Below are 21,587 nucleotides of genomic sequence, written 5' to 3' on the forward strand. Positions count from 1 at the left end.
TGTTGGTATATGATCATTTCATAATAATTTGGGGACAAAAATGAAGCCATGGTTTAAAGCTCAAGAAATCTCTTTATATTTTTATGATTCTAACATTAGGATAAAAGAATAGCAAGTACTGATTCCTGTGACTCATGCAATCGATTAACTCAGGAATGCCACATGTCTAATTTGTAATACTATATAACACACGCCACTCTCCACACTCAGAGGGCTTTTCAACTAAATTGTAGATTCTTACACATAGTAGGGCAGGCTTTGTGTTCTGGCGCAGTGCAGTGAAGCATCTGGGGTTGTTTTAAACAGGCAACAGTTCTGGCTTGCTCTCCTTCCTCCCTCTCTGTGGCTGTGGGCACCATGGGGGGCTCCATCCACTTCCTTGATGTCAGAGATGCTGAGGCCCCTAAAGCAATTTACAAGGCCCTCCCATCTGAATGGTCTGTGCAGCACCTCCTGTAAGTATTCTCTGCTTCTGGCAGCCACATTGTCAGGCCTGTCTGTTGAAAATTCCAGTGAAGCCATAATTTCTTTTTTTTTTTTTTTTAAAGATTTATTTAGTCACCTGAGAGAGAGGGAGAAAGAAGAGGGTGGAGGGGCAGAGGGAGAGAGGGAGAAAGTCTTAAGCAGATTCTGTGCTGAGCAGGGAGCCCAACGTGGGGCTCGATCCTACAATCCCAAGATCACAACCTGCGCTGAAACTCAAGAGTCAGATGCTCAACCGACAGTGCCACCCAGATGCCCCAAGCCATAATTTTTTTTCAATTCAAATTTTACATGTTTTGTTTTGAAAATCAACATGTTGACGCAGTTCAGAGTCAAGGGGTGTATAGTGACAAGTCTCCCACTTTTGTCCTCAAACACCCAGTTCTCCTCTCTGGAGGCAGCCTGTTCCCAATTTGTCATGTCTTCTATCCATAAATAAGCAAAATATTCTATCCATAATAAGCAGATATTCTATCCATAAATAAGCAAAAATGTAAATCCTTTCTTTTACCTTCACAAATAACTATCAAGCACTTGGAATGTGCTTTTTACTTTGTTGTCAAGCACTTGGAATGTGCTTTTTACTTTGTTGTATTAACCTTCGAGATGGAGGCTCTTATTGTCTCCGTTAAAGAACAGGGAGATGAAGCACAAAATATTAAAATAATTTTCCTCATGTTAGTACATGGTAGTAAATGACAATATGAGGAGCTGAATCCAAGCAGTTGGTCCAGAATCACTGCTTTTGCTTTTATTTTATTCTTTCAAGTTTTTGTTTAAATGCCTTTGCTTTTATTTATTTTTAAAGATTTATTTATTTATTCATGAGAGGGAGAGAGGCAGAGACATAGGCAGAAAGAGAAGCAGGATCCTCGCAGGGAGCCTGATGTGGGACTCAATCCCTAGACCCAGGATCCCACCCTGAGCCAAAGGCAGATGCTCAGCTGCTGAGCCACCCAGGCGTCCCTTTGCTTTTAAATAGCAAACCACATACAATGTTCCACATTTCATTTTTTTCTCACCTAATGGTATATCTTGGACAATGTTCTCTATTCACACATTTACGGCTACATAGTAAGTATTCCACTATATGAATATACTACCATTGTTAATTTTTAAATTTTAATTACAATATTGTTAACATAGTGTTATATTAGTTGCAGGTGTACAATATAGTAATCAATAATTCTATTATACATTAGTGCTCACCATGATAATTGTGCTCTTTAATCCCCATCACCTGATTCCCCATCCCCATCCCATCTGGTCACCATCAGTTCATTCTCTATTGTTAAGAGTGTTTCTTGATTTGTCTCTCTCTCTCTCTCTCTTTTTCCTTTGCTCATTTGCTTTGTTTCTTAAATTCCACATATAAGTGGAATCATACAATAATTGTCTTCTTTTGCTTAGTATTATACCCCCCAGCTCCATCCATGTTTTTGCAAATGGCAAGATTTCATTTTTTTATGACTGAGTGATATTCCATTGCATGTAAAAATACCACATCTTCTTTATCCACTCATCTGTTGATGGTACTTGGGCTGCTTCCATAATTTACTTATTGTAGATAATCCTGCGATAAACGTAGGGATACCTGTATCCCTTTAAATTTGTGTTTTTGTATTTTGGGGATAAATACCCAATGTATCATCATTTTTAAAAGATTGTATTGACGGGCATTTAGACAATTTCATTTTTTTTACATTTGTTTTTAAGTTCGATTTGCCAACATATAGTATAACACCCAGTGCTCATCCCATCAAGTGCCCTCCTCAGTACCCATCACCGAGTTACCCTATTCCCCGCCCATGTACCCTTCTGCAACCCTTTGTTTGTTTCTCAGAGTTAGGAGTCTCTCATGGTTTGTCTTCCACTCATTTTTTTCTCACTCATTCCCCCTCCTTTCCCTTACAATACCTTTCACTATTTCCTATATTCCACATATGAGTGGAACCATATGATGATTGTCCTTCTCCGGTTGACTTACTTCACTCAGCATAATACCCTCCAGTTCCACCAACATCAAAGTGAATGGTGGGTATTCGTCCTTTCTGATGGCTGAATACTATTCCGTTGTATATATATACCAATCTTCTTTATCCATTCACCTGTCGAAGGACACCATGGTTCCTTCCACAGTTTGGCTATTGTGGACATTGCTGCTATGAACATTGGGGTGCAGGTGTTCGACATTTCACTTCATTTGTATCTTTGGGGGTAAATCCCCAGTAGTGCAATTGCTGTGTCATAGGGCAGCTCTATTTTTAACTTCTTGAGGAAACTCCACACAGTTTTTCAGAGTGGCTGTACCAGTTTGCATCCCCACCAACAGTGCAAGAGGGTTCCCCTTCTCTTCTTCCTCTCCAACATTTGTTATTTCCTGTCTTGTTAATTTTTGCCATTCTCACTTGTGTGAGGTGGTATCTCATTGTGGTTTTGATTTGTATTTCCCTGATGGCCAGTGATACAGAGCATTTTCTCATGTGCTTGTTGGCCATGTCTATGTCTTCTTTGGAGAAATCTCTGTCCATGTCTCATGCCCATTTCATAATTGGATTTTTTGTTTCTTGGGTGTTGAGTTTAACAAGTTCTTTAGATCTTGGATACTAGTCTTTATCTGATATGTCATTTGCAAATATCTTCTCCCATTCTGTAGTTGTCTTTTGTTGACTGTTTCTTTTGCTGTGCAGAAGCTTTTTATCTTGATTAAGTCTCAATAATTCATTTTTCTCTTTTGTTTCCCTTGCCTTCAGAGATGTATCTTGCAAGAGGTTGCTGTGGCCAAGTTCAAAAAGGGTGTTGGCTGTGTTCTCCTCTAGGATTTTGATGGATTCCTGTCTCACATTTAGATCTTTCAACCATTTTGAGTTTATTTTTGTGTATGGTGTAAGAGAATGGTCTAGTTTCATTCTTCTGCATGTGACTGTCCAATTTTCCCAGCACCATTTATTGAAGAGACTGTCCTTTTTAAAAATTTTCTTTATTTATTCATGAGAGAGAGAGAGAGAGAGGCAGAGACACAGGTAGAGGGAGAAGCAGGCTCCACGCAGGGAGCCCAATGTGGGACTCAATCCTGGGACTCCAGGACCACGCCCTAGGCCCAAGGCAGGCTCTAAAATGCTGAGCCACCCAGGGATCCCCTGAGACTGTCCTTTTTCCAGTGGGATAGTCTTTCTTGCTTTGTTGAATATTAGTTGACCATGGAGTTGAGGGCCCATTTCTGGGTTCTCTATTCTGTTCCATTGATCTACGTGTCTGTTTTTGTGTCAGCACCACACTGTCTTGATGATCACTACTTTGTAATACAGCTTGAAATACAGCATTGTGATGCCCCCAGCTTTGGCTTTCTTTTTCAATATTCCCCTGGCTTTTCAGCGTTTTTTTCTGATTCCATACAAATCTTAAGATTATTTGTTCCAACTCTGTGAAGAAAGTCCATGGTATTTTGATAGGGATTGCATTGAATGTGTAAATTGCCCTGGATAGCATAGACATTTTCACAATATTTATTCTTCCAATCCATGAGAATGGAACGTTTTCCCATCTCATTGCATCTTCCTCAACTTCTTTCAGAAGTGTTCTGTAGTTTTCAGGGTATAGATCCTTTACCTCTTTGGTTAAGTTTATTCTAGGTATCTTATGCTTTTGGGCGTGATTGTAAATGGGATTGATTCCTTAATTTCTCTTTCCTCAGTCTCATTGTTAGTGTATATAAATGCTACTGATTTCTGTGCATTGGTTTTGTATTTTGCCACATTGCTGAATTGCTGTATGAGTTCTTGCAATCTTGGGGTGGAGTCTTTTGGGTTTTCTATATACGGTATCATGTCATCTGCAAAGAGGGAGAATTTGACTTCTTCTTTGCCAATTTGAATGCCTTCTATTTCTTTTTGTTGTCTGATTGCTGAGGCTAGGACTTCTAGTACTTTGTTGAATAACAGCCATGAGAGTGGACATCCCTGTCATGTTCCTGATCTTAGGAGAAAGGCTCTCAGTTTTTCCCCATTGAGAATGATATTCACTGTGGGCTTTTCATATATGGCTTATAAAATATTAAGGAATGTTCCCTGTATCCCTACACTTTGAAGACTTTTAATCAGGAATGGATAGTGTATTTTGTCAAATGCTTTCTCTGCATCTATTGAGAGGATCATATGGTTCTTGTTTTTTCTCTTGTTGATGTGATCCATCACGTTGATCGTTTTACAAGTGTTGAACCATCCTTGCATTCCAGGGATAAATCCCACTTGGTCATGGTGAATAATTCTCTTAATGTATTGTTGGATCCTATTAGTATCTTGGTGAGAAATTTTGCATACATGTTCATCAGGGATATTGATCTATAATTCTCATTTTTGGTGGGGTCTTTGTCTGGTTTTGGAATCAAGGTAATGCTGGCCTCATAAAACGAGTTTGGAAGTATTCCCTCCCTTTCTATCCTTTGAAACAGCTTTAGTAGAATAGGTATTATTTCTTCTTTAAACATTTGATAGAACTCCCCTGAGAAGCCATCTTTCCCTGGACTTTTGTGTCTTGGGAGGTTTTTGATGACTGCTTCAATTTCCTCACTGGTTACTGGCCTGTTCAGGTTTTCTATTTCTTCCTCTTCCAGTTTTGGTAATTTGTGGTTTTCTAGAAATACATCCATTTCTTCTAAATTGTCTAATCTGTTGGCATATAGCTGCTCATAATACGTTTCTAAAATCGTTTGTATTTCCTTGGTATTGGTTGTGATCTCTCCTCTTTCATTTGTGATTTTATTAATTTGTTTTTTTCTTTTTAATAAGGTTGGCTAGGGGTTTCTCTATCTTATTAATTCTTTTAAAGAACCAGCTCCTGGTTTTGTTGATCTACAGCTCCTCTGGTCTCTATTTCATTGAGTTCTGCTCAAATCTTTATTATCTCTCTTCTTATGCTTGGTGTAAGATTTACTTGCTATTCTTTCTCTAATTCCTTTAAGTGCAAGGTTAGCTTGTGTGTTTGAGTTTTTTTCTAATTTTTTGAGGGAGGCTTGTATTGCAATGTATTTCCCTCTTAGGACAACTTTTGCTGTATCCCAAAGATTTTGAAGTTTTATCTTCATTTTCATTAGTTTCCATGAATCATTTTAATTCTTCTCTAATTTCCTGGTTGATCCATTCATCCTCTAGTAGGATGCTCTTTAACCTCTATCTGTTTGAGTTTCTTCCAAATTTCTTCTTGTGATTGACTTCTAGTTTCAAAGTATTGTGGTCTGAAAATATTCAGGGGACAATCCCAATCTTTTGGTATTGGTTGAGACCTGATTTGTGACCCAGTATGTGGTCTATTCTGGAGAAAGTTCCATGTGCATTTGAGAAGAATGTGTATTCAGTTGCATTCAGATGGAATGTTCTGTACATATCTGTGAAATCTATTTGGTGCAGTGTATCATTTAGGGCCCTTGTTTCTTTGGTGATGTTCTGCTTAGAGTATCTGTCATTTGCTGAAAGGACTTTGTTGAAGTTTCCTACTATTAGTGGATTATTATCTAAGTATCTTTTTACTTTGGTCATTAATTGATTGATATACTTTGGAGGCTCCCACATTAGGGACATAAATATTCATGATTGTTAGGTCTTCTTGTTGGATAGACCCTTTAAGCATGATATAGTGTCCTTCTTCATCTCTTACTACAGTATTTGGTATAAATTCTAATTTATCTGATATGAGGATTGCTACCCCAGCTTTCTTTTGAGGACCATTTGAATGGTAAATGATTCTCCATCCCTTCATTTTCAGGCTGGAGGTGTCCTTAGGTCTATAATGAGTCTCTTGTAGACAGCATATAGACGAGTCTTGCTTTTTTTATTCAATACAATACCCTGCGTCTTTTGATGGGATCATTTAACCCATTCACATTCAGAGTTACCATTGAAAGATATGAATTTAGTGTCATTCATTGTATTACCTATTCAGTCCCTGTTTTTGTGGATTGTTTCTTTGGGCTCCCTCTTTCTTTTACAGGGTCCCCCTTAATATTTCTTGCAGAGCCAGTTTGGTGGTCATATAGTCTTCATTTTCTGCCCATCCTGGAAGCTCTTTATCTCTCATTCTATTCTGAATGACAGCCTTGCAGGATAAAGTATTCTTGGCTGCATTTTCCTCTCATTTAGTATATATTATATATATGTAGAATATATCATGACAGCCGTTTCTGGCCTGCCAGGTCTCTGTGGAGAGATCTGCTGTTAATCTGATATTTCTCCCCATGTAAGTTAAGAATCTCTTATCTCAAGCTGCTTTAAGAATTTTCATTTTATCTTTGAAATTTGCAAGTTTCACTATTAAATGTCGAGGTATTAAGTGGCTTTTATTGATTTTTTTTGGGAGGGTCCTCTCCATCTCTTGGATACGAATGCCTGTTTCCTTCTCTAGATTTGGGAAGTTATCAGCTATGATTTGTTCAAATATACTTGTGGTCCTCTCTCTCTCAGTCTCTTCTGGAATCCCAATTAGACATATATTCTTCCTTTTCAAGCTATCATTTATTTCCTAAGCCTTTCCTCATGGGCTCTTCATTGTTTTTTCTCTTTTTTCCTCAGCTTCCTTCCTTACCATCAACTTGTCTTCTATGTTACTCAGTCTCTCTTCCACCTCATTAACCCTAGCAGTTAGAGCATACAGTTTGGATAGTATTTCGTTTAATCTATTTTTAATTTCAGCCTGATTAGATCTCAATTCTGTAGTAACAAAGTCTCTAGGTTCCTTTACACTTTTTTCCAGAGCCCCCAGTAGCTTTATAATTGTATTTATGAATTGAATTTCTGACATTGTATTTAAACCCAAATTCTGTAACTCTGTGGCAGAGAGTATTGTTTCCAGTTCTTTCTTTTGTGGTAAATTCTTCCTTCTAGTGCAGATTGGCTGTATGAGCAGGCTGAGTCAAAAATATCAACCACACACACACACACAAAAATCAACCACAACCTAAGTAAAATACACCCTACGTGATTCTGAAGAGGTCAGAGACCAGAAAATAAAAGAAAAAGAACAGAACAAAATAAAAGGGCCACTACAGTGAAAAACAAATTTCAAAACAAAGGAGTAAAAATAAAAAGCCAAAAACAAAGAATAAAAAAAAAAGAAAAGAGGAAAAAAGGGGGGGAGAGGAGGATGGTGGTGGTGAGGAAGTGGTAGTGGAGAGAGAATGTAGTCTACCTGAGGGGACCTAGAGAGTGATCCTCTTGGTTCTGAGTGTATTTTGTACTGTATGTTAGAAGATGCTCAATCCCAAATTTATATAAACCAAATACTTATGTAAAGCCCAACACGGACCACAAAAACATAAACAAGATAAAAGAAGGGGGAAGAATGGGAAGGAAGAGAGAATTTAATCTCACAGAATGAACCAACACGGTATTCTATTTGGTTCTGTGTATATTTTGGTCATGTGTTAGAAGGTACTAACTTCCACCATTGTAAAACAAAACGAGGCAAAAAACAAACAAACAAACAAACAAACCCATATCTCGTATATCTACCAAAATTAAATTGTATACATTGAAGGGAATTCAGAAGTGAAAAATATATCTAAGACATGTAATTGTAGAAATATGAAGGTCAAAAAGGAAAAAAACTTAAAAATGAAGAGTTGGTAAAATATTGTAGTTAAGGTGGGAAAAGAGAAAAAAATATTGGAAATTTTTAGTCTGATATAAAAATGAGTTGTAATGGAAAAAGAAAAAAAAAAAGGACCCTCTTGTTCTATATATTATTTTCCCTCAGTCCTGGCGCTTTCCAGTGCTGCTTGTTCAGTAAACTTGCTTTTCCCTTGTACTTCCAGCAGTTCTTATTGGGGAGGGGTCTGCTGTGCTGATTCTCATGTGTCTGTGCCTGGGCAGAGATGCCCTGTTCCCTCACCAGGTGCTGGGCTCAGTGGGAGCTGTTTACTCCATGAGGCCTCTGTTCCACAGAGGCCCCACCTCTCCCAGGCACACAGTGAAACAAAGAAGAAAAACAATAATGGCAGTGGCCAGATTTCCAGCTCTGGAGTCAAGCTCCCTGTGGTAACTAACTGCAGTCTCCCAGTCCGCACTGACCTAGATGCTCCTGAGGCTGGCATGGGTGCACTGATCCTCACAGGTTGTGGGGTGCCCAGCAGCAGGAGAATTCTCACTTTCCTGTGCACTCCCCACTTCTGCCTGTCCCAGGGGGCATGGAGGATCACTGGCTTTGTCCCCTTGGGTGCCCTGGGATCCGGGGCCCTGGGCTACTGGACCTGCGCTCCCAGGGGCCGCTTCTCCTGAAGGGAATGGAGTACAGCCACCTCCATCTGTTGCTGGCCTCTAGTATAAAGGCCTCTCCAGAGCTGGGCCGCATAACCCACTGGCTTCTCGCAAATGCCCCAGAGGGTTGCAGCACTCCAGCCCTTTACCGATATTAAATCACGGTTTCCAGTGAACTCCCCCCCGCCCGCCCGTGGGGCCCCTCTTTTAGTGACTCTAGGAATCTTTAGGCTTCACTGCCCCTCCTGCAATTCTGCCCAATTTCCCTGATAAGCACTTTTCCATCAGAGAAAACTCCGGAGTGGATTTTTAAAGTTCCCTTCTCCATGGCTGGGTTTTTGTGCCCTGGAGGCTTTCGAGGCTCTGCTCTAGCCCTGCTAGTGGCAGTTCTCCTCCCCCACTTTATTATTTTTTTTCCACCTTCCTACTTTGTTAGAAGTGAAAATTTTTCTCTCTGTAGCATTCTAGCTGTTCTTTCTTTAAATCTCAGGTCAAATTCATAGGTGTTCAGGATGTTTCGAAAGTTATATAGGTAAGTCTGTGGGACCAGATGAGTTGAGGACCCCTCCTCTTCCGCCATCTTGCCCCTCTCCTGATTTCAAATCTTTTGAAATAATACTTTTTAGAAGACAGCATAAAGACATTGGATTTAGACTTGTATATTGCTATTATTTTTCTCTTTTGTTAATTGATCATAATAGTAAGCATTATCAGAACTGACATTTGTGCCCTGCTTTCCAGTTTGAGGTGCTGTCATACATTGTAGCTTATTGAATGTGATCCTCACTATCCGGTCAGAAAGTTATTATGCTTGTCCCTGTTCAACAAATGAGAGAATACAGGTTCAGAGAAGTTAAGAGAAGCCTTTGGAGGATTGCCCAGCTCATGCCTGGAGGAGCCAGGTTTCCACCATCATGTTGTTCCTGCAAGTGGCCCCCTCCTGCACAGGAGAAGAGGATCCCTCACTTCCCTCCATCTACATGTTTGCTGCCTCCTTTTTCTCAGATCCTCTTCTCTTATTTTAATTTGTTTCTTCCTATTTTTCTACTTTGATGAAGGTGCGGAAAAATTTCACTGCATTTGTCCTCCTCCTGGGGGGCACTAGTACTGAAGAGTGCTTTGATGTGGCACTGATCACTAGTGTGAGAATTGTTTACTTCCCCCAGAAATACCAAGAAGGCTCTGCTGTCATAGTTCATTCACTTCTGATGAACTTACCCAGTGCTACTGCATCTTCTTGACTATGCACTTAGAAGCTGCAATTTGAAAATAGCATTAACCTAGAATGTCATGATTGCATTGCTATGTCATCACTTGGCTTTTTTATAAGATAGGATAATATTAAAAGTCACCAACTAGGGGCACCTGGGTGGCTCAGTGGTTGAGTGTCTGCCTTTGGCTCAGGTCATATTCCAAGGTCCAGGGATCAAGTACTGCATCAGGCTGCCCACAGGGAGCATGCTTCTCCCTCTGCCTGTGTCTCTGCCTCTCTCTCTGTATCTCTCATGAAAAAATAACTAAAATCTTTTTTAAAAAAATGTTACAAACTATAAGAATGACTGGTTTTGAGTACATCTCCACACTGTCATTTATTAAATTTGTTTACCATCTTAGTGAAACAAGCAAAATCTGATTCTCAGATTTCTTCTTCTCTAGCTATGACCAGCAAGGAATATATCTATTAGTTGGAACATCAGGAGGCTACATCTTTATTATCAATGCGAGTCCATCAAGTTTGTTTCAGGTCCTTGGATTCACAGGTACTACATGGAAAGCTTATTAATATGAAATATTGGTCACTTCATCCTAAAGAATTTAAGGTTGTGGAAATGGGGCTAATTTGTGGTTTACCTTCTAAAAGAGAGACGTTTAAATAACTGCAGAAGTTGCATAGGAGAATTCCTACATCATATTTTAAAGGGTTTTTGGTATACCTTCTTGGTATATAGTTGATGTTAAATAAACTTTTTTAACTAAATTAATGAATTTAGATATTTCTAATGTATATATAGTGTATATATGCATATTGTATACATTATATACTATATAATTTATGTGCATATTGTATATATTATATATAATGCTATATATTTCTAAAAATTCAGTTGTTTTATCCTTGAAACATATTTTAGAATATTTTATCTCGGGGCACTTGGGTGGTTCAGTGGTTGAGTATCTACCTTCGGGTCAGGTCATGATCCTGGGATCTTGGGATTGATTTCTGCATCCGGCTCCCTACAGGGAGCCTGCTTCTCCCTCTGCCTATGTCTCTGCCTGTCTCTGTGTCTCTCATGAATATATAAATAAAAATCTTTTAAAAATATTTTATCTCTATTTAATAAAGATATCTAAAGAAAGTTTTATTACATGTATCTTTAATATTTCCTTTTTAAGCAAAATGATATCCAGGTTTTTCAGTAATGCGATACCCATGCCCAGGTAAACCACAGAACTGGAAGGTGAAGTAACACTTATATGATAAATAGTAAGAACTAATACTTTTCTTTCTGGCTTAAGGACCAAATATATATGTAAATTTTCCCCCAAAACATATTTTTAAATTTATTCATTGACTTTTTAAAATTAGTGAGTGACTACTAGGTGTAAAATGCTGAACCTAGGCCAGTGAGAGGCATGGAAAATTCAAAAAGACAGTTTAGTGGTGGGGGAATAAGTAGAGTGCTGTGTGGTCTCAGAGGAAGAAGCAATTAATTCTCCCAGGTGCAAGGAAAGGAGCGGAGGTAGAGAGGGCACAGGTAAGGAGGTACAGAGGATTGGGAGAGAGTTCTCTGAGGGTGTAAATATTGGAGGATGGGACATATTAGTATTCTAGCTCAAGATAAAAGACTGACAATCGGAGAAGGACAAACACTATATGGTCTCATTCATTTGGGGAATATAAAAAATAGTGAAAGGGAATAAAGGGGAAAGGAGAAAAAATGAGTGGGAAATATCAGAAAGGGAGACAGAACATGAGAGACTTCTAACTCTGGGAAATGAACTAGGGTTGGTGGAAGGGGAGGTGGGCGGGGGGTGGGGGTGACTGGGTGACGGGCACTGAGGTGGGCACTTGACGGGATGAGCACTGGGTGTTATTCTATATGTTGGCAAATTGAACACCAATAAAAAATAAATTTATGAATAAAAAAAGATAAAAGACTGAGCAAAGGCACTTAGAAAGGCAGGAAGTCCGGTATAATAGGTAAACAGAAGAGTTTACTAGATGATGATCATGGCAATGAAGTCTGAAAGAAGATGAGGGTCTTGAATGTAATTCCAAGGAGTCTGGACTTTTTTCCTGTGGGTAATGGGACACCATCAGAAGTTTTCAAGATGAGACAGGTATGACTTGACTTGGATTTTAGAGGGCGATTCTGCTATTAGTGTGAAGGATGGAGCTGAAAGGCAAGAGTATGGAATAAAAACGATGAGTAAGGGAATAACTATAGTAGCCCAGGCAAGAGATGATATTAATCATAGCAACAGCCAATATTTATTGAGGGATTCCTTGCCATGTGATAGTGTCCTAAGAATTTGGTGTGTGTTAATTCATTTAACCCTCATAGACGAATTTTATGAGGTAGAGACTATTACTATCCCAATTTATAGAGGAGGTAGTTGAGGCTCAGTGAGATTAAATACTGGTTCCCAGTCATGTAGCTAGGTAGTGATGGAGCCAAGACTCAAACTCAGGAAGTCTATCCTCAGGCTTATGCTCTTATCCACAATGTACACATGATACAGCAGCCCCAGAAAGAGGAAGGAGGGGACAGCTCTGCATGATGGAATTGGTAGGACTTGGTATTACATTAGATGTGAGAGGTGAGGATCAGCCGTGACTCCAAAATTTTTAGTCCAGATGGTGGAAGTTCACAATTTCATCAAATGAAGGATACACTCAAGACAAAAGGAAATTAAAGAAGTTGAGGGATAGTGTGAGCTGATGAGCTCTGTAGAATTGAAGCTAATATGCTCTTTAGTTGGGGGATATTAGGTAATATTTGAAGATTTATAGTTCAAGTCAATGATAGAATTCTGATCTTGAAATTATGGAAGCTGATGAAATGGCTTAAGAACACAGAGCAAAAGCAAATCTAATTGCTTAATGAGGCCAAACAAGCAAGCTAAATATAGAAATTTGAAGGCATGGAGCATAGTAGGACCTATGGCTTATCTCAGAGTGGAAGCACATCCTGCCTGAATATTCCATTTTTTAATATATCTGGTCAGTCATAGTGTGGGATGGGAAAAGCAACTTCCACTCAAGTTATGGACAGAGGAAGATGATGCAGTAAAGCAAACAGGACAAGCCTCGGTAATGAGAGCACTGGAGTGGAGTCACCCACTCCAGAAAGATAAGTGTGTGGACTGGCACAAACTTGAGTGTGAGTACAGTGAGGGCTGGAATGAGGCCCTCATGCATGTGCCCATTAGCAGGTGACTTTTGGGAGAGCTGCTTCCTTGGAGCAGAATGACAAAGAGGTTAGGGAGCGGGTGGCGGTTAGGAAGTGAAGTCAATAAGTAGCAATTCTTGTTTTAAGAAGTTTGCAGCAGAGAAAAGAGAATTGGCATAGATGGCAACCATGTTGGGAAAGCAGGGTTGCAGCAAGGTCTCAATTTGAAGACTGGGGAGTCTTGAGTGCTGAATAGAAGAAACCATAAAAGACACAAGAAGATAAAATGAGGTCCTTGAGAGCACATGGTCTAATAGGAGATTGGTGGTATGGACTCAAAATCAGAGATACAAAGGATTGCATTTTGTTCATACAAAAATGTTTTCTGAAAAAGAACATTGAGGTCCACTTTGTATCAGATGTCTTTGGTCTTCTTTGTTATGTCAGAGGATAAATGATCAGCTGAACACCTAAGGGGAGGGACTGATAAAGTGGACACATACAGAGCAGCCCCTGTGGAAAGGGGGAGTAGTGACTCTGGAAAGAACCAAAGGTGTGTGAAGGTATGGCACGTTTCAGAGGCCTGATTTCCAGAGGAGCAAACTCATCAAGTCATGGGCATTTCCACCACCCCTGCAATACCTTGACTACAGATTCAAAGAACACTGATTTCTGAGTTGATCCAGTAACAGGAGTGGATGAACAAGCCAGAGCAGAGCATCAAGGGGCTGGAGCATGCAGGTGCTCCTGAGTGGGGTGAACATGGCAGATTCCAGAGGCTTCCCTAACAGGGAAAGAAGCTGAGCCCAACTGAGCTGGCTTGCATCTGCCAACCCAGATACCTAATCACAATAGTCCCTCATCATTTATCAAAAATGTCCCCATCACTCATATTTAAAGGTCACTTTCAATATGCAATAAATAAATTGAAATTGAAAGATTTAGAAGATATAGAAGGCAATTCTATAATGTGGTATCTTATTTGGGAAGATAAAAGATTCCTTAAACTTGTGAATGACCATTTATAATTATTTCCATTTGCTTTCAGAGGTGGGCAAAGACATTTTACAAATATCCACAGTGTCTCTTTTGGAAACAGATATAGTAGAAGTGATGGTGCTTTCCCCACTTACAGAAACAGGAAGAAGCAGATTGGACATATTTACTCTGCCTAAAATACTACCACAAGGTAAAGAAAAATCAAGCAGCCAATTCTGTGCTGGGCCCAGATGAGTAGTTACTTAGCTTGCTTTCTTTTTTTATCCCCTAGTGATTGCATTTTTCCCCCTCAATATGTGAAGAGGTAAAAGGGCCATCTTTTGTGCTTACAAAGTAAAACTGATATGTACTCGCTTCGGCAGCACATATACAAGTGAAACTGATGTAGCTGCTAACCAATATGCAATGTGGGCCTCTAGGTCTTGTCATTCATATGAACCTATCTTATTACCTCTAGGCCTTGTCATTCATATTATTTTATTACCAGAGAAGAGAAATAGGATCAACTGGCACTTTTGTCAGACTGATTTGTCATTTCATAATATCTCTTGTTTTGTAGCTTCAAATTTACATAGTTAACTTCAGACAGGTTACGTGCAGTTACTTTCACTGATAAAATTGTAAAGAAAGCTTTTTGGATAAAGCGATCTGATAAAATAGACACTTTGTTTTAAATAACAAATATATTTGAGTAGCTAGTTTACAAATACATAATTAGAGTATAAGAGAGCTGAAAATCTCCAAGTACTCTTGTGTCTTAATTAAGAATCTCTAGACCAGCATGAGTATCTTTTAATATGTCTCTACTTAATTGATTAATTTAACCAAGGCCTTATAAAGGATATTTTATGTGCTGTCAGTGATTTAATACTCAAGTAGTTCTAATGAAGCTATGTTGTTTTTGAATCATTTTTATCCTCTAAATGGCTTCTGCATTATTAATCAAGCATTTAAATTTTTACTTCATTTTTCATAGTTATGCATAATGATTAAAAAATAAAATCAATATACAGTGTAAATGATCTTTCCTCTCCTCCAAATCTTATAGTTTCTGCAAGCTTTACAGATGAAAGAGGGAGGCTGAAAGATGAACTCATTCACAAGTTCCGGTATGAGATAGAACACACCCTGTCCTCTGCCGTGTTGGACTTTCAAAGTCACCAAATATATGGCTTCTGTAACCAAGTGCCATACATCTGCAGCTACCTTATTCCTCAACAAGTATGCCAAAACTTAAGTGTGCTATTATATATCTTAGAAATCAAGATTCACACACTGTATTAATTAGACAAGATCCAAGCTTTAACATTATAGTCCAGTTAACAAATGGCTTTATTATAGTAACATAATTCTCTTGAATTAGATACATTATTAGCATTATTTGTTAATCCATGATAAATACTAAACACATTTGAGCACCATACTTGTGCTACATATGTCATACTTGTTAGATAAACAAACATGCAGGTAACACAATTATTTTAGTGCCTTTAACAACAAAGTAGCCTTAGAACATCTATTCCATAGGTGTCAGGCGCTACAGGGTGGCTGGATTTGGTGGAACTTTGCATCTGAGTCATAAGCAAAATTGCACAAAATAGATAAACTACATCTCTGCCATCCTTGTATCATACTCTTTTCAAACATCTCTCAGTATCATACCACTCCTGCTACACACACAGGCCCAGATTATCTACCACCCTTCCTTCTAAACCCTCCTCTCCCAGGGTAGCCAATGTCAGCAAAGTATGAGACAGAAATTCCAAGAAAGAAGAAATATTTGTGGCAAAGATAATTCAAGGAAAGCTTCATGAAGGAAGTAATACTTGAACTGGCCTTTGAAAAATAGGTCAGATTTAGATGTGGAGAAATATTTGTACAATCTTAGTGGGGGTAGGGGCAGTTTGCTGAGGTAGAGAAGGGACAGGACTGGTGGAAATAAAAGGGGAGAAGGCATTCCAAACAAAAGTTATGGCATGTGTAGGGACTGGAGGTGGGAGTGCATGAGGGAATACTGACTCATTTAATTGGACTTAAGCATAGGGGTATGTGAAAAGAATTAGTAATAGATAAAGATTGTCAGGGACATCTATCTGGGTGATTCAGTTGGTTAAGTGTCTGTCATCAGTTTAAGTCATGATCTTGGGGTCCTGGGATGGGGCCCCATGGCAGGTCCCCTGCTCAGTGGGGAGTCTCCTTCTCCTTCTCCCTCTGCCCCTTCCCCCTGTTCCTGTACTCACTCTCTCAAATAAATAGATAAAATCTTAAAAAAAAAAAAACAAAGATTGTTAGTGTAGGCTGGGATCTTTAATAGTAGCTAATGTATAAAGACTTTCTCTTAGTTGGTTAGAACAAACTTTAGTTTTCAAACAGAGATGAAAATATGGTGCAAATGTGGTTTAAAAATGGTGTATAGGTTTATTTCCATCAGCATATTTGTAGATTTGAATCTGATCGTACAGCACAAGTGCAAACCCTAAGGTATTGCTCCCCTGATCTTTTCTATAATGGGGCCATGTTCTTTGATTGGCAGGGACACAGTGGTATTTGCATTCTTAAGCCACACCAAAAAGTACAAAGCAAACACTATGGACCTGGGATGCTCTCTCTGTCTCCACATGGATTGTGGCTCATAACAATAGCTAAAGGTGGAATTCTGTGTATCCGAGATGTTCGGACTTTGGTAAGCTACCACCTCTCCCTCCTGCTTTTTTAATATTGGGATGTATATCTTAATCTCATATAAGGAACAAAAGCCCTCAGGGAAGGAATTGGGCTTCTTTCTTAGGTAAATTAATTCATAACTTACCACTGATGGTAGTAATGACTTTAACATTTTACAAGTGTTTTTATGTACTGAGGTTTGAGTTTCCAAGGAAGGAAACACCAACCAGTAGACTGAGGTCTACCAGTAAGAGCATGGGACAGGGATACTGTAGGAAAATTGCAGCCCAGCTCCATCACCACTTAGTTGTGAGGCTCGGAGATTTACTGAGCTTCACTGCGCTACAGACACTCATCTGGAATATTAGGGGGAATCTTCTGTGCTCTCAGCCTGTGGGATTCTGATGAGAGCCAGGGAGAGGGGATATGCAAAACTGCTTTGGAATTAGTGAATTACTGTGCAAACCTAGAGATTATTACTCCTGTCTCCCTGGCCTGGAGCGACTTTGGGCTGGTTGCTACTGCCACCCTCCCACTCCCCTTTATTTCTTCAAGAGATGCTGGAAGAGCATAAGGGAGAGGGTGCGGCCCTTACCAAGTCTTCCTCCTCAATTGCAGACCTCAACAGCTCCAATACTCTTACTATTTCTGATTTCCATTGAGAAAGTGAAAATAGACTCCCCAGAATGTGGAGGAGCCTTTTCTAGGCTTTGAGACAAGTTGTACTGGTTATCAGTGTACTTTAATGAGGTCAGTGGTTCTTACCCAGGGTTCTATCCACACACCTGAAGCCTTGCAGCTACCTACATGACATACTTCTGCAGGTTCACAGATAAACTGGGCACTTGTGGGCACATCTGGCTGTCCTTATTCATCTGTATAAGAAACCATATTTGAACTACAGCTGGGCAAAAGTGATACTATTATTATATGGGGGAAATCTTGAATCTTTTAGAGATTATTTTGAAGTTCATAATTTGCAAACTTTGCTACATTGTCTTATTCAAATGATTTATACTGTATGCCAGAGCTGATGGTGGCATGATGTGGCAAGACATCAAAGTTCTCCTGGGTGATTCTATGCAAACCACCTCACATATGAGGTTATTCATGGCAGCACTGTTTGTCAAAGCAACCTAATGACTATCAACAGAGGACTGGATAAATAAATAACAGTATATAAATAATGCATAAATAATGTATATGGAATATTATGCAGGATGAGAAAATATTTATGCCACAATATGGAAAGAACCTCAAAATCTATTTTTAGGGAGGAAAAGCAAGATGCATAATACCGTGTATTATGCTATAATTTATGTCAAAAATTATGTCTGCATAAAAATTTGTTCATATGCATTTTAAAAAACCTCTGAAAGGATATTAAAGGTATTAATTACACTGATTGGCTTTGGGAGGTAGTTGGGGAATAGAAACAGAAAGGAGATTTCCCTGCATACTCTAATAGTTTTTAAATCTTGAACCATGTGAATGTATTGCCTATTTAAAAAGTTAAACTAAAAAAAATCATGGTTGAGAACCAGTGTGACACAGAAATCCCAGTTTTTAGTTAAATTGTTGCCCTGTGTAACAAATCAGTGATGTGTTTTGTTTGGGTTCTACTTGAACTGGTTTGGCATCCTCCATGTGGGGCATGTTACCTTCCATTCTTCAGAGTTCCTCTTCCCCTCTCTCAACCACTCATCACACATAAATGAAACCTACCTGACCCTTGAAAGCATCTGTATTTGCCATCTCCGCTTGCTTGAGGTCCCTCCCATAACTGCATAGCCTTCAGCAAGTTGCTTCTGTGTCTGGTTTTCCTATTACAAACTGGTGATTATAATCCCTTTCCTCCTATCCTACACAAATGAGAAAATAAATCAGTATTGGTGAACATGTTTTGTACTAGCAATTTCCAATGCTCTGTATTACTGAGAGGCTACTTCCATGCCAAATAAAATGCTGTTAACAAACAGAAGATTTATCCACAAGCAAAAGTGCATGTGATCCTCTTAGGAAAACTGTCTGCTAGAATTGCATTTGTAATTCTTGCATTCTGTTCTTAAAACTATTGAGGAAACATTTGCTCGAAGTCGGAGTCATTCTCACCAGGGGCATGGGATTCAATCCGTGAGGATTTCAATGGATGGACAAAACATTCTGGTGAATGGGAAAGATGATGGCACCCTTGTTCACCTGAGATGGAGGTATGTACAGTATACACAAAGCAACTTCATGTCTATAGTGTTTTAAAATAAAGATTTTGTTATTATTTATATGTAGCAAGGCCACCATAACAGGAGACAACTGCCATTGAAGATTATTAACACTCACAGATCCCGAGAGAAGGATGTTTGCCAAACTATGTGATAGGGCCGCGTGGGAAATCACCTAGGTGGGTAAGGAGGCAGAGGGAAGAAAGGAAATGTGGGCAAAAGCTTTATTTTGGTTTCCATGGGAAGAAGCAGGTAGGTTTAGCATTGGCTAATTTGGATAATGGCCCCCATTGCCTGATACTTGGCCCTGGGGTGATTAGAGTAAAGAAATAGTAGCCCTGAATTGGAGGTGTGGGCTCTGGATCGGTTGGTTTGTATTTGAAAGGAGGCTCCAGGGTGAGTGGTTTCCTACCTGTAGCAATTGGCTGGTCTTGGAAGGAGCGGTGCCCAAAGGGTCAGCAAGGCTCCAGTTGTTAGAGCATCAAAATACAAAAGATAACAAGACAGAGTTAGTACATACGAGATGATCAGTCCTCCCTTTCATAACACCTGTTGGAGAAGTACAGGGACAATGTGAGGAGAGGTCCCCTCAGAGAGGTCAAAAGGATTATTATGTCTAGGAGCCCATGAAAGGGCTCTCTTCTAAGAAGCAGAGTCTTGATAACTACAGGGCACTGTGGAGAATTGACACCATATTTCTTTGTGTAGAAATAGTTAGGTATCTGGAAATAATGCTACTTAAAGTGACTTTTTAAAATTGTGGCTTTGTAGCCTGTTTATTTTCTTTTTTATTAATATAGGCGGTTTGGAGGAAACTTAGCCAGTGAAGCTATCGAATATTACGAGAAACTTTTAATTTCTCTGCACAACACCATGGATGAGGAAAATGATTATTTAAGTATACAACAAGGAGAGTCCTTGAATCTGGAATCAAAATCTGAATGCTCAGTTGAGTTCCAACATAGCATTTGTCCTTCTGTCCTCCCTTCCTTCTCCTCCTCCCCCCCACCTACCACCTCTTCTTTTCTAAATCAGATATCAGTTTTCAGTTTGTGGTTTTCTTTTAGCAGATACTTAATCCAGGTATCCCGTGGTTTTTGAAAAGAGCATGAGCTACCTCTGTGAGAAAATACTCAGCCTTTCTCAAGCAATATTCTCAAAGCAAATATTATATCCTAGATCTTATTAAACCATAATATAAGATCTGGGCTTGCCTGAAAAACAAATCTTACTCCTAATTCTGGTGCTTGATCAAACCAGTCTCTCTCTCCCTTTACATCATATACTTTATTTAGGAAGTGTCTAGCCAGAGAACATTTATTCATTCATTCATTCATTCATTCAATTATTTAACAAATATTTATCAAGTACCTACAAAGTGCCAGGCTGTAGGGGAGATAGTCATGAACAAGACAGAAATATTTACTGCTTTCAAGGAGCTTACATTCTAATTAGGAGTTGTGGGTGAGCAGGGAGAGATAAGTACTCAAACAAGAAAATATTAGATAGTGACAAGATCCATTTAGTGAATAAAAATGCTAATGTTTGGCTGGAATAATCTCTCCAACGAACAGACATGTAAACTGAGATCTGAACTAAAAGAGGGTGCAATGGTGGGGGCAGAGAGGCAAGAATAGGGCAAAAGGGAATAGAGCAGCATGCTTGAGACCCCGAGAAGTTTGTGCAGTTGAAGTGAGCAAGGGAAACAATAGGAGATGAGATTGTAGAGGTAGATAAAGGCTTTGTAAACCAGGTGGAGTTTGTTTTTTGTTTTTTTGTTTTGTTTTGTTTTGAAGATTTTATTTATTCATGAGAGACACAAAGAGAGAGAGGGGCAGAGACACAGGCAGTGGGAGAAGCAGGCTCCATGCAGGGAGCCTGACATGGGACTCAATCCTGGGTCTCCAGGATCAGGCCCTGGGTTGAAGGCAGCGCTAAACTGCTGAGCCACCAGGGCTGCCCACAGGTGGAGTTTGGATTTTATGTTACTTGTAATGAGAACCTATTAAAGTGTTGTGAGCAGAGGATTTACAAAATCATTTACATATATTATATATATATATATACAAGATCATTATATATATATGTGTGTGTGTGTGTGTATATATATACACACATATATATATATATAAATGATTACTTGCCACTGCCTAGAGAATGGTTCCTGTAGGGAACAAGAGTGGAAGCAGGGAGATTAATTAAGAGGATATGGCAGAGGTCTGGGTTACAACAATGGAGGAGAAATATTATGGAGAAGAAGTAATAGATTCCAGGTAGATTTCAGAGTTAAAGTTGACAGTTTGGGACGCCTGGGTGGCTCAGCAGTTGGGTGTCTGCGTTTGGCTCAGTGCATGATCCCACGGTCCCAGAATTGAGTCCCACATCAGGCTCCGTGCATGGAGCCTGCTTCTCGTTCTTCCTCTGTCTCTGCCTCTGTGTGTGTGTGTGTGTCTCATGAATAAATAAATAAAATTTTTTAAAAATAAATAAAATTGACAGTTTATCACTGATAGATTGGATATAGGACAGGGAAAGAATAGACTCTAGGATGACTCCTAGATTTTTTTACTTAAACAACTTTG

General features: G+C 39.2%; 1 protein-coding gene across 1 annotated transcript in view; it reads left to right on the plus strand.

Annotated features, from left to right (window-relative positions):
• CFAP43 (cilia and flagella associated protein 43) overlaps positions 1-21,587 on the plus strand; it is a 112,074-nt gene that overhangs the window by 38,154 nt on the left and 52,333 nt on the right. The window contains exons 11-17 of the mRNA XM_041744950.1: positions 307-455; positions 10,386-10,489; positions 14,172-14,312; positions 15,171-15,343; positions 16,656-16,805; positions 18,866-18,996; positions 19,806-19,953. Coding sequence (XP_041600884.1) covers positions 307-455; positions 10,386-10,489; positions 14,172-14,312; positions 15,171-15,343; positions 16,656-16,805; positions 18,866-18,996; positions 19,806-19,953 — 996 coding nt within the window. The remainder of the gene's footprint in view (positions 1-306; positions 456-10,385; positions 10,490-14,171; positions 14,313-15,170; positions 15,344-16,655; positions 16,806-18,865; positions 18,997-19,805; positions 19,954-21,587) is intronic.

The sequence above is a fragment of the Vulpes lagopus genome, chromosome 2 (genome assembly GCF_018345385.1).
Source record: "Vulpes lagopus strain Blue_001 chromosome 2, ASM1834538v1, whole genome shotgun sequence".
Classification (NCBI taxonomy): Eukaryota; Metazoa; Chordata; class Mammalia; order Carnivora; family Canidae; genus Vulpes; species Vulpes lagopus.